A 13,736-nucleotide genomic window follows, 5' to 3' on the forward strand; every position below is an offset into this window, starting at 1 on the left:
CGGTATCATTTCATCTTAGGCGTGAAATTCCTGAAATGGTTATCGCAAACCAAATAAAAATAGGGGAAACACCGTAACTTGTTTACGTCAATTAATTGGGCCTTTTGAGAGAGAGAAAAAAAATGTGCGTAGCGAGCAATGCGATGGTTGTGTGATTCGGTCAGTGGCCCGAAACAATCGTCAGTCCCATCTTGGCTTATTTGCTTGACACAAACACACAAATTATTCACTCCAAAGTGAAATGATCAAAATAAGCGCAAAAATAGATATGTGACATATACCAAATTCCAAAGCGCTTCTTACAAGCGGCAATCGTAAATGTAATTTTTTTTTCTCGTTTACTTGAATCGCCGTTTTGGAATTGCAATTTATAAATTGGGATTTTTGTCTTTTCATTACGTGCTTTTTTCTCTCTCTCTCTCTCTCTCTCTCTCTCTCTCTCTCTCTGTGTGTGTGTGTGTGTGTTCACTGCTTTTGTCACAATAATGAAAACTCTTGTGAAAGCGACGACGACCTTCCCAATAGTTATAATAGCGCGACTGTCCATTGTTTCCACGTACTTAATATATCGTAGTTGCAACTTGAAATGAATAAACCTGTTGTAGCTTTGAATGAATATTGTGTAAAAGTGAACTATGCAAAAAAAAATTAAATAAATAAAATGCAATAGTCACACGCTGAACTTAAACGAATGTGGTGGAAATGAATCGGAAAAACGAATTGCCCAAGTCACTCAGACTCTGGCGAATTTAAGTTTTTTTTTTACTATTTTGACTATTAATTACTTGTTAATTAGTTTGTCTCCTTCCGATCTATTATTCATAAATGTGTTTGCAATGCATTGCTGTTCGTGCTTTCGATGGTCAGACTCTTGTTCCGCTTTTTATTAATTCGACAATGTCAACAAGCACGTATGCGCGCAGAGAGAGAGAGAAGAAGACTGCAAAAAGACGAAGAGAATAACAAAGGAAATCGCGATAACGGATCTTATTTCTTCTTCATTTTTTTTTCGTCAGCTTGAAATCCAACTTGAATTGAGTTCAATCCGTGTGATATATGATTCATTGATGTGATATTTTGTCAAATGATTTGTAACCATTAAACGCTTGCATACAAATGTCCGACGATGAAAACGTTACTGTGAATATGTATATTGTTACCATGTATATTGAGATTGGCGAATAGACTGCGAGAGAGAAAGAGAGAGATAGAGTGAGAATGCGCAAGCGGAAGAGAATTAACACAACGCACATCTAACATTAAAACCATTGTGTGGTATAAATATCAAATATAATCAAATCAAAATATTTTAAGCTAGTTTGCACGCACACAGCCCATAGCAGCAGCAGCAACAACAAATATGCAAAACAAATTCATTCTTATTCAAGCAATGTCATTTTGTTAAACAAAAATATTTCAATTTTATACGCGAACAAGCCCAATTTCTATGAGCAAAATCTAATTTGATTAAATATCAATTTCCTTAAAATGTCACAACACACACACAAACATTAGAGATTTTAATGCAAACGATAACAATGTGCGCAATTTAACATTGTCGATTGATAAAATTGTGGCCCGCACAACAATTAACATTTTTCAACAAAAAAAAAACATTTTACGTAAATGGAAATTGGTTTGATTTCATACAGTGCATCGCTACAGAAGAAAGCTTTTTTTCCGATGTTGTTGTTGTTTCTCGTGCAACAATGTAAAAGTGTTTAAGTTTATTCGTATGCAAATCGTGATGTTTTCATGATCGCATTTGTCGCATGATGATGGCGTTGATAATAACGCTTTTTTTTATTTAAAAATGAAAAAGAGCGGGAGGTAGAGAGCTAAGATGTTGCAGTTCAGTTTCGAGGAAATGGGAAACATATTTGAAATTTTGACTGTGAAAGGTGCTCAATTCACAAAAAAAACCTCACGCCGAACTGATTTATAAATGAAAACGTTCGTTTTTATTTAAAATAAATGACGATGTGCGCATAAGAGCTATCAGATTCTCAAGAGCATACATTCAATTAAAATGCGCAATGAATCGAATAAATGAGCATTTTTATGCAAATGTTAATGCAGTTAGCAACAGAGCCCAAAGAATCATGTCATTGTGGTAAAGGTGGTCATGTATGTGTGTGTAACCGGGCAGAAAATTTGATCAGCAAGATTACGCATTCATCGCATGCGATCAAACAGAAAATCGTAAATCGAAATCAAATGCATATCAATATAAATAGAGTTTGTGTGTTGAACAACATATCGGGATGGACAAAACATGATAAATTACAACGTTTTATTTAGCTCATCAATTCAAGCCATTCGCAAATCTAATGCAATATAACGATAAATTCTATAACTCATCGTTTTTTTATTTCTTTATTTATATATTTTTTGTTTCTACTCAAAACTCTTTACATACTAGAGGCGAGCCTTTTGACTTTTTTCAATTTAGTTGCATGCAATATTCAATAAACGTTTGTTTTTTTCTTCTTCATCTTCTTCTCTCTTGGTCTTTTTCTTTCGCAAATCTATCTTGCATCTGTTATATTTTTTTCGCATTCGACAAACATGTGAACTATGGAATGCAACGCCAACTCATCTCTATTCCAAACTAGCTCTTAAAATTATGCGAATGTAATGTATGATGTAAAGTTTTGAATCATAAAAATTCCATGGTTTGTTTGTTGTTTTCAATGTTTTTTTGTTGTTGTGGTGTGTTCATCTCACTTGTGCTTACTTTCTTTTCTATCGAATGGTATGCGTTGTTGTACATGGCTCGGTTGTCTAAAATGTTTTGTGACACATCAATCAATTGCGAGATAGATCCTATTTTATTTGGTCCGTTTGGTTAGCATGTTGTAACACATTATAATGTGTATTGCAAAGTACAAGTTTTTGCATGTTTTTAGCGGTGCGCATCGATCGAGGTGTCTCTATTTCAAATGCGAAAAATAAACATTTACTATTATTTGTGTGATGTGCCCATATTTTAAGATTGCGTTCTCAAACTGACCACCAATTGTGTGAGATACGAGAGGTGTGTGCTGTGATGCGCGATTCACAAACGCATATTAAAAATACGTTATTTGTTTACTCTTCCTTCTTGGCACAATGTATGCATTATATACAGAGACTTTTTTTTTCGAAGAAAAAAAAACAACAACAAAAAAACCTATTTTCAATCGGTTTTTATGTGATTTCCAATCCGATTTTAAGACATATTATTTGTTTACACATTGTTGTCTTTTTTGTGCTCTCGGCCACTTTGATGATCTTTGACTGACAGAAATTCACATGTTTGTAAACAACAACGAAGATGATGAAGCGCAAAAAAACTGAGTATGAGCGCATACCCATGAAAAACCCTTTTCGGTGATTGATGATTTTCCTTATATTTTTGCCTTTGATTTTATCGTCGCAAATAGACTGCACATATATTCAATTAGATAAGAGTTATGCGGTTAGTCGCACCCTTTATGACCGCAACACCATCTCTTTCTCTCTATCTCCCTCATTGCGTACGCTGGCTAATGTAAACATCAGTATGGTGTTTTTTTCTTCTTCTTCTCTTTCAACAATGTACACAATCGATTAGATTGTTAAATGTGTACAAAGTTTTCATTGAAGCATTTGATATATTTATATTCGTACACGTGGAGTCCATTTTTGTTCGTTTTTTTTTTGTTCAATGGTGTGGCGTTGACTTATCTCTAACGGCCAAAATGGCACCATGGTTATTTTAGAAGCTAGTAACGAACGCGCGTTTCGGTGCATGGTATATTTATTGTGCTGATCGCTAACTTAACCTTATAACAATTTACGGACCCATAATTCAATGTTTATTTTACCTGTTAAGACGATGAAAAATCCATCGCCATTTGCGTCATGTGTGCGTGTATAAGATCAATGGATCGATTGGTACGGCAGCTAAGGCCAGCTCATCAAAAATTCACATTATAATTGGCACTCTTGTTCAGCAGATGATGTTTCGATCAAGATTATTGTTTGATGATTGACCAAGATATTCTCACTATTCAAACAAATCAACAGCAAATCAATGTTTTAGCGTGTTAATTAACATTTATCACTTGTTGATAAAGTGATTTTTATTTTATTTATTTTTCCTTCAAAATTGAGTAATTAACTCAATTCGAATGATCAGATCTATTGTAATGGAAATCGAGTTAAATTACGGTATATCATTATATTAATAAATGAACTCTTTGTTTTTTTAACAATTTATTTCGATTGGAATCGTAGAAGCAACAACTACACGGTACATTCATAAACACCGAAGGAAATTTTTTTATATGTATCGTATATTGAAAACCAATCGATTTATTAGAAAGTCTAACCGTTTTACAATTCAATTTTTTTTTTTCGATGCGATAGTAGCTGCGTTTGTGTTGCGTGTTCGCATTATTTATTGTATATCTTGTATAACGAAAGTTTTATGTGTGCTATTTTTTCTTTGTTGTTGTTGTTGCCTCTTCTTCACCTGTTCAAGTGTGCGTGTTTTGGTATTGTACATTAATCACCTATAAATTTGTAATCGAAAATGCAAATTTAAACCTGGAACTGACCAATGAATGGGAAAAATAAGGAAATATGTTCAAAGTATGTAAAATTGATGTTACAGTTCATTCAGAATACAATACGCAAAAATTTACCGAAAAAAAACAACAACAACAACCAGACACACACACATGAACACCACATACATTCCACCTGAAAATTTAAAATGCAATAGCTTATATGAGTGTTGCAGTTCGTGCCGTGCAAATTGTTGCAATTGGTTTCGTCGAAACGAAAAAAAATATATATATAATAATAACAGCGATGCATTTGTGCTTTTTTCGGTTTCGAAAATGTAGAAAAAAAAGCGAAATCAATGCTGAGAGAATGAGATATCTACCGCATTATAACCATGCATACCTTCGCCTGCACTCGACCTTTACATGTTGTTTGGCACGAAATAACGAGATATTCATTTGTTTCCATACAAATGGAAACTGGTTTCATTTTACAAAATTGAACGATATCGATAAAAACGCAACGACAACAGCGACTTCCAACCAGCAACTCGATACCATGCAAAAGAGACAAACAGCGACTTCAATACTATGATGTATTAATTGAACTGTTGTGGATCAAGATTAAATGCAAACGATATTGAATCATATGCCGTGTGTATGCAATACAATGCAATCTTGGCTTGATTTTTAGTGCATTTTTGTGCGACTGACCTGCAATCTCTTGCTCTTTGCTATCATAAAAATGTGTTTGCTTCATGAAGATACATTCCTGTATTGTGGCACGGTGTCGGGGCAGCCACACACAGATCCCGCCAACAATGATGACACAAAACTGAAACAAAAAAAAAGTAGCACTTTATGCCACCACTCCAAAGGAACCGAGCATAAAAAAATATATATATATATGAGTAACAACAACAGTCCTCGCCGTTGAATCTCTCGGCAGTAATATTAACAAAAATTGTGTGTGTTCCAAATAACAGTTATGGCTATTGATGTCAATGATAAGTTTTTTTTTTCATATTTCACTTCTCTCTATGTTTTTCTTTTCAATAGCATTGCGCGCAAGATGTATGTGTTTTTTAGCGATTTGTGCATCTACGAGTCTTTATAAACCGTTTATCCATCTCTTTTTGGACAGTTTACACATACACACACATACAGAGAGATAGAGAATAATTTAATGTTTACAACTGTCGTGAGGCGCATGCCACGTGAATGAATCTTGTTTTTGCATTTGCACTTGTATTTGTATTTATCGCCAGCATTCTTTTTAAGTTCAAAACTGAGAAAATTGCAAAATTCTAATTGAATGTCTCTTCTGTGGCCATACTGTGACGATCGAAATCGAAACGAACCGAATCACAAGAGACGACAACAACAACAAAAATAAACAATCTTTTTGTGCTGCATACACACATACACATGCATCACCTATCGAGATCGCCCAACAAATAAGAATCACTCGTTATTGACTTACATAATGACAGTCGGCTCAAATTCTAATGTTGCCCAATGTCGATAAACCACGCGCAAAATCCATCGATGAATTCAGCGATGTCATTTTCAATGTAATAATAATTACGTTGCTGCATCGGCCAAAAAGAATCCAATGAATAATTACATATGCATAAGAGAAGAGACAGAGATAGAAATTGAACAACAACGGACGAGAGCAACAAAAAAAAAGTGTGTATATTGAAAACAGCACACATCGGTTGCTGCTTATGTGCGTTGTCGTGTGAGGCACTTTTTTTTGCCACTTGTTTTGTGTGTCATGAACTCTTGCTCGCATGTGCACATACACATTTAAACGAATCCAAAGCATGTATGATTTTCATGTAAATACCATAAACCATACTCATTGAATATGTCATTCAGAATTCTTGAAATTTTAATGTGATCAACGAGCATTACATTGTAATAACAAGATGCTGCTGCTGGTTGCTGTTGTTGCTACCGTTGCCGTTTTACGATCGCGCATTTTCTCGCGCAGTGAATTTCGATTTGGTTCGAGCTGGGCACATATACACAAAACCAAACAAGTGACTTCTTCACATTTTGATTGAATTTTTTTTTTTTTTTTGATAATTTTTTTTAAACCTTTTTTCCATTCGTTTTATCATTGAAATTGCCATTCGATGCATATATTTTCGTTTTGTTTGATTTGTGAGACAACATTTCAATTTTCACGCTATATTCATTTGCCTCGTTTGTTAAATTCCATGTTGATTTACTGTAATCATGTAATTAAATATAATTTTACATTGTTTGACGATGGAAGTGAAAAAAGCATAGATGATGATGATGAAGAAGAAGAAGAAGCGACACAGCAAGAAGAAGAAGAAGTCGTTGTCCGTTTGAAAAAGATAATGCAAGAGGTATGGCGACATGGCACTGAAAACACATTTATGATTAAAGATGTGCTCAATATGCGCTTAATACATGGTTACATTGTATTGACACATTAAGCCAAAATTAAATTTAATTGTGTGTCGTTTGTGAGGCGCGGTTCAAATCAATTGGTCTTGTTTTTCATTGACCATAAATTTTGATGTCATTCATTTTGAGGCGCTTAATCATTGAAATTTATTGAATTCAATTTTTCTATTTTGTGCCATGCTTTTCAGTGTATGTGTGTGTGTGTGTACGCGCGCTCTCGTAATTGTTTTTCACTTTTAATTTCAATAAAAATCAAAATTGCTTTATGTTTTCATTATGAGAGCACTCAATTATAATCCTATATGAATACGGTAGTCTTTTCGCCGTCTTCTAATGGAATAATACAAAATATTTATCGACTCTTCAGTGATTTATCGATTGTTGTGCTATTAAAGTACAAAATCGATACAATTGCTTGAGAGATGGATGAGAACGTTTGTGTGCGCATTGAATACAAAACCAATTTCACAGCATCATAGCCACAATATTCGATTGCGTAATAATCTAATAACGACATTCCGTTTAATTACTCATCGACAGAAGTAAATTTTCTTCCGTTTGCAGTTGGTTCGGCCATTTCAGGCCTATGTATAAGTGGATGTCTTTGATGGTTGATTGCTTTCTTTATATTTTTCTGAAGTCGTTAAAAAAATTTTTTATGTTCAATTATCATAACAATAACAGTAGTCTCTGTCTGATGACGTGTGTCTTGCGACAACCAAGAAACAACTCTTTTTGCCAAAACGATAAATTGTACGATGGAAAGTTTATGAGCTGTTGATAACTAAAAATATACGCAAAAAATTACAACGGCAAAATGTAAGACAGAAAGAAACAAAACACATTTTTACCTTAATAAAAAGGTACTTACACAATTAACTAATTTGATCATTAAAAGAGCATTACAATAAATGAATAACACAATTCCATTTTCATTGGTACTGTATTGTAGCAATTGCAGGTCAAAATAGAATTGACTCACTATATGGCGATGGATGCAAAGAAAATTATTATTTATACTCTAATTCACACCAAATTATCAGTCGGCCGTTTCGTATGCCTATTTTCGAAATTTTCTTCAAAAAATGAAGTAAATGTGTGCCATTCGCCAAAATGCCATTAAATGTGATCTGTTCTAAATGAACCGCAAAATGAAACTTCTTTTCACCTAATTTATAAGTATTCGGTAATGGCCGCGATTTCAATCTTAAATGCGCACAATTTCATGCCATTTCGTTGTGTAATTGATGGAAATGGTTATGTAATGCATTATCTTGAAGTTTTTCTTTAATTGGACGCCTGTCATAATTCAAATCACGGAAAATGACGGTGAATAGTAATAATAATAGTAAGTGAGCGCGAGCACAAATAAACGAAAACAAAAAAAAAACTGACAACAATAATGCCAAAAGGGGCAAAAAACAACAACAACACAAAGTCTCACACACTTATGGTAATGTATGCATTAGTGTGCAAATTCTGCACAGAGAATTACCCCTGAACACTCAAGCAATGATGACTGAAGCGTTGCTATAGTGAAATTGCAAATAATCATCGTTGCAAATTGTCAGCCATTTTCCATGCATGTTAATTAAATATGTCGGAAGACATTGTGAGAGCCAAAAATCTATGATGTATGACCATTTCGATAATAGATATGGTCAGAGCAAAGCTATCAGCAAATGTGTTCCGAACGAAGCGCGCACAGGAAAAATAAAAAAAAAGCACATAAATGCGCGCGCTCATCGATGTGAATGTGTGCATGTGTGGCTTCGACATTGCTCAAGAGTGCGTCGAGCTTTTTTACGGTTATTTTTCTTTCATTTTATTGCTTAAAACGCATTTCGATTGTCTAATGTTAATTTCTTATCGAATGACTCCAATGTAATCACATCGTCTATTGTTAACGATCGCCATATATGATTCGAGCATTCTTCTTCGGTTCACTTAAAACGAAATGGAAAGAAATTTGACGATAGTGAGACGTATACACACACATTCGCTCACATTCGCCGTTTACCAAACGTTGTTTACATTGAACGAAATAAAAAACAAAAAAATGTGGAAAATAGTGATTTACTCGCACACAAAACTCGATCGTAAGCAATCATAGTGCCGTGCGCATGCCAAAAAAAAAACAATTCTCGACTTAATTCGACTTATTTGTATTGATGTGCATTACTTGGAAACAGTAAGCGAAAAAGTATGAAAATCCATTTACCAAAACGATATAGCGCTGTTGTTATTGTTGTGTTTTTTTGCTATTTCACTTTTAATTTCCTTTAAGGTTACATTCAATAATTTTCCAGATTGTTGAGCGTATAATAATATTTCATATATTTACTTTTCTGTAAAATTACGAATAATTCCCTTTGATACTTGTTATATATGTGTGCATGGTGGATTTCAATTGCGAACCATGCGTATGTTGAACGAAAAAAAAAAAAATAACAAAACACGAACGGTAGCAGCGACGACGACGAAGAAAAAATTGGTAACACTGTGTTTTTATTTCTTTCTTCCATTCGAATTGTCAGTTTCTTTTCACTGTGGTGCGCGCGGGCGCTTGCACGCGTGGCCAAAGGAAAATATATATATACATATGCCTATGGACTCTGTTTGATTGCAGAAAATTAATTACAGTTTGCGTTTATATAAAAGGCCCATTTTATATTTTTGCGTAATAAAGAATTTCATGAGAAATTAAAAATGAACACACACACACCAGATTTAGTTGCCGAAAACAAAGCAACAAGTAGCAAGAAAAACAATGAAAAACGATCAAATTTGAATTTCGAAAGTTGGTCTTAAATCAAATGTTCAAATATCATTTAAAAAAACTTGTATTGATATTCAGAAAGAAATATTGTACGCATCAAGATCATTTCCAAATAATAACGGCGACAAATCATAATTATTCAAGCGTCTAGTTTGTTCCAATTTAACGAAAAAAAAAATGTTTTGTAAATGTATGTTTCAATTTGATTTTGTGCAATGAAAATGGCATTCATAATAGAAAATGTAATCAATTGTTGTAATCGATGTATTCGTCATAATCGAATTTGTATACTGGAAAATGTGCTACATAAAGAATGTGTTCTTCAATTTATTCATTCATGTGAAAAACGGATGTTTTAAAGCCCTTTGCATGTTCGATGGTAATATCATGTTCCGATCGATTTCGTCATGCCAAATAAATTTAAATGTTTATATAAATGCTCATTAAAATTGTTTATTTAATTGGTCTTTGGTTTTTTTTACTATTATTTTAGACGACACTACCTCTGCTTCATCCATGTACACGGGAATACAGTTCGGTTCATACACAACAACCCGCCAAACCAGTACGAGAAGTCGAGCTAGATCCATACATATTGTTAGATGATGATATTAAATATGTTACACAAGACATTAGAGATGTAAGTATGGTGTAAAGAAGGCGAAACACAGATTAAATAGAATGAAATAATAACAATAATGATACAAAGGAAAACTCAAAATATTGCTTGAGAATTTGAAGCGCGTCGTTGATGTTACACACGATGGCCAAAATGTGTGTTAGTTCCTTTTAATCATCATTGTTATTATTTTAATTATTTATGCTTGTCTATTGAAATTCAACCTTTGTTAGGTGTAACGAGTAGCAACTCGGCTACTGGCAGTTTGCTACCGAAGATGGTAAAGTGCGAACAAAGCACAAAACAGCAGTGCCAAAACAAAAAGAGAAAAAAAAAATTATGTTAGACTGAATGAGAGTGAATGAGAAACAGACAGACAAACAAAACAAATAAGCGCCAAGATTAATAAATTCAAGTACAAGTTCAAGAAACATGGAACAAAAAAAACTGAATGCTATTCACATGGCAGATGAATTGAGGCCCTGTGAACAAATAACAATGAGAGCTATTTTGATGCAGTACAAATGACAGTGTGGTGTATGTATATCTCGTCTTATTCAATTTACGGTACGGCTTATTGCCACTGTCATTTGTCGCCGAAATAAAAAAAAAACAACACCAAAACGCCAACAATTTAACAATAAATTTCTTAATTATGTATGGATTTTTGTGTTGGTGGATTTATGCATTTTGCCGAGATAAATGTGCGAATACAATGCGCGCACACCAAAATATTCTTGGTGCATTCAATTACTTTGTGAATGCACAAAAATATGCCTGCCAAGTGCAACAACACACAATTAGCGTGTAAAAGAACACACACACACACACTTAGATTACTTCATTTGGATCTGAAGTCTGTGTGCAAGCTCATTAATTTGATCGTTTTGTTGCAACAGTGAATTCAGGAACTGAAATGTTTTCATGTATCGCATTAACCTTCGATTGGTGTGTATATATATAAATATGAACAAACGAAATAACAAAATCCTTGCCAATGAAGACGATCTTCCTTGTCAATGAAGGCGATGATCAAAGCAACGCTTAAAATACCTTTATACACATTTTATAACTCTTCAATGGTTTGCTGTTGTGTAAACTCCGGCAAACAACAATCATTAAAATAACCACAAAAATGACCATTCTTGTTCTTTTACGAATGCCAATTACTTTGCATTTACCAGTTTTTTTCTTCTTCACGTGATTCCGTTCGACATATAATTGCGCCACATCAAGATATCAACATTGGTTCGGTTCAGCGCCACTTCACCACATAACATTACTTTCAAAGAAATTCGTGAGGTCCGGGTCATTACGATACATCGAGGGTCATACCAGAAAAAAAAACACATTGATGTTGTTATGAGCTTTATCACTGTTTTTAATTTGACACCTTCACATAGCAATGACGCTACTAATACATAAATCAAATATGTAAACGCTTAAAATATGTTTTTCCCTTCTGAAAATGATGACATTTTTTGTTGCTAATCGTTAACATTAAACCTTTTGAACAAACACACATAAAAAAAAACATAATGAAAATCCGCAAACTGTATTGTGTAAATGTGAATCCAATCTGATGTTCTTATTCTAGAAGGCAACCGATCATTTTTATCAGAATTTTTACCGATCGGTAACTTGGCAACATTATGATTTCCGTATTTCTAGTTAATCGGGCCGGTTTGGCTGTAGTAACAATGACTGAACCGATAAATAACCTGAATTAAACACCAGTTTTTTTATCTTCGTCTTCCTTTTCGTCATTTTTCGCTCTCATAGTGATTGTCCGCATTCTTAATTCGCATATGTTTTGCGATATCAATAACAATGACAAATTTCAAAATGGGATTGCCGATCGGCTGGCAACACTCGTCCAACAAGAATTTTCTGATTAAAAAAAAACATCCAGCATACATGCGACGTGAATGAATAAATAAATAAATAAAAAATCACAAAATTTGCATAAATATTTCGCATTAATTTCGCCTCAAAACAAATCACAATGTGATGACGGCCTCTTAAGCTTTCTATCTTTGTTTGTCTGCCGTGTGTACGTTTATTTATATGTGTGTGTATCTTCTCTCTCTCAAAAATCATATGTTTTTGAATGGTGTTTCTGTTCGGGCATATTTTATTTATTCGGTTTTTTTCTTCTCTCTCTCTTGTTCATTCATTTAAATGGTCATTTCGATTTTCACATGCCAATAAATTTCGTTTATGTTGTTTACTTTTCACCAAAAACAGCTTATCGAAAGTGGGACAAATCAGCCAGAATTAGACACAATTGCGAAATATTATTTCGATGGACAGGGGAAAGCACTACGGCCGATGGTTGGAATGTTGATGGCTAGAGCAATAAACCACCACATACACAAAGATATGCGGTAAGTTTTTATATATAGCAGGATCTATATATTTCCTCATTTCATGGAACAGAGAAGGAACAAACAAACAAACAACAAACGGTATTGGAGATGTGCGGTTGTTGCAAACTGGAACTGAATGAATGAGTCGAGGATGTAATCCAATTGAATCATATAATGGGCTTTGTTACATACACACACACACACACATATCCCCATTGTACTTTGATGAAGAGCACTTGACACCTCAAATCGTACGAACATAATAGGTTTCGGTTGCGGAAACTTCAAAAAGCTTTTTTGCTCAACGATTTACGGAAATTTACATTCAAAAGATCTAAAGTCAATGCCGCATGGATGCATGTGTTCATGTTTACAATAATTTTTGTATTGTTTGTAATGTTGTTGTTGAATTTTTTTTTTCTAACCATTTATTGGGCTGCAATAGCATTTCATCACAAACGTGCTTGTTCCGATTTGTTGGAATATCGTAGTTGAATTAAAGTCATATGAAATAAGATGAAGATTTGTAAATGGGTTCGGCATTGTAATATTCGCAGCACCATCGACGCCGTACTACATCCTACAGACAATGCTCATTTCAATTTCCATGTGTAACCGTTTTTTTCCTCTTTCTCTCTCTCTGTCACTGGAATTTAATGTTCCAATCAAATATTGCAATCAGTCAAATGATTCAACAAACAACGAAACATATTGTGTATTTTTCATTATAAAAAAGAAAATCAAGAGAATTCTAAAGGGTGTTTCAATCTGTTGACATTGAAATTTCCTTGGAATGTATAATTTTATGGCATTGTGTTCACATGTAATACTTAATTGACATTGTACATTATTTTTTCATGATTCCATGTACATATTTCATTCAGTTTCATGTTTGTTTGTTGTTTTTTGTTTCTCTTTCAAAATCGACAATACCGTTTGCCGAATTAAAATAAAAATGTGTGCCAAAATGATTCAATTGGTTTAGCATAGAA

The 13,736-nt window shown here is 33.8% G+C and overlaps 1 protein-coding gene across 1 annotated transcript in view; it reads left to right on the plus strand.

Annotated features, from left to right (window-relative positions):
* LOC116347152 (decaprenyl-diphosphate synthase subunit 1) overlaps positions 1-13,736 on the plus strand; it is a 46,963-nt gene that overhangs the window by 21,975 nt on the left and 11,252 nt on the right. The window contains exons 2-3 of the mRNA XM_031777628.1: positions 10,250-10,396; positions 12,623-12,762. Coding sequence (XP_031633488.1) covers positions 10,250-10,396; positions 12,623-12,762 — 287 coding nt within the window. The remainder of the gene's footprint in view (positions 1-10,249; positions 10,397-12,622; positions 12,763-13,736) is intronic.

This window comes from Contarinia nasturtii, unplaced genomic scaffold, assembly GCF_009176525.2.
Source record: "Contarinia nasturtii isolate CC-2019 unplaced genomic scaffold, AAFC_CNas_1.1 Cnas_scaffold_1699, whole genome shotgun sequence".
Taxonomy (NCBI): Eukaryota; Metazoa; Arthropoda; class Insecta; order Diptera; family Cecidomyiidae; genus Contarinia; species Contarinia nasturtii.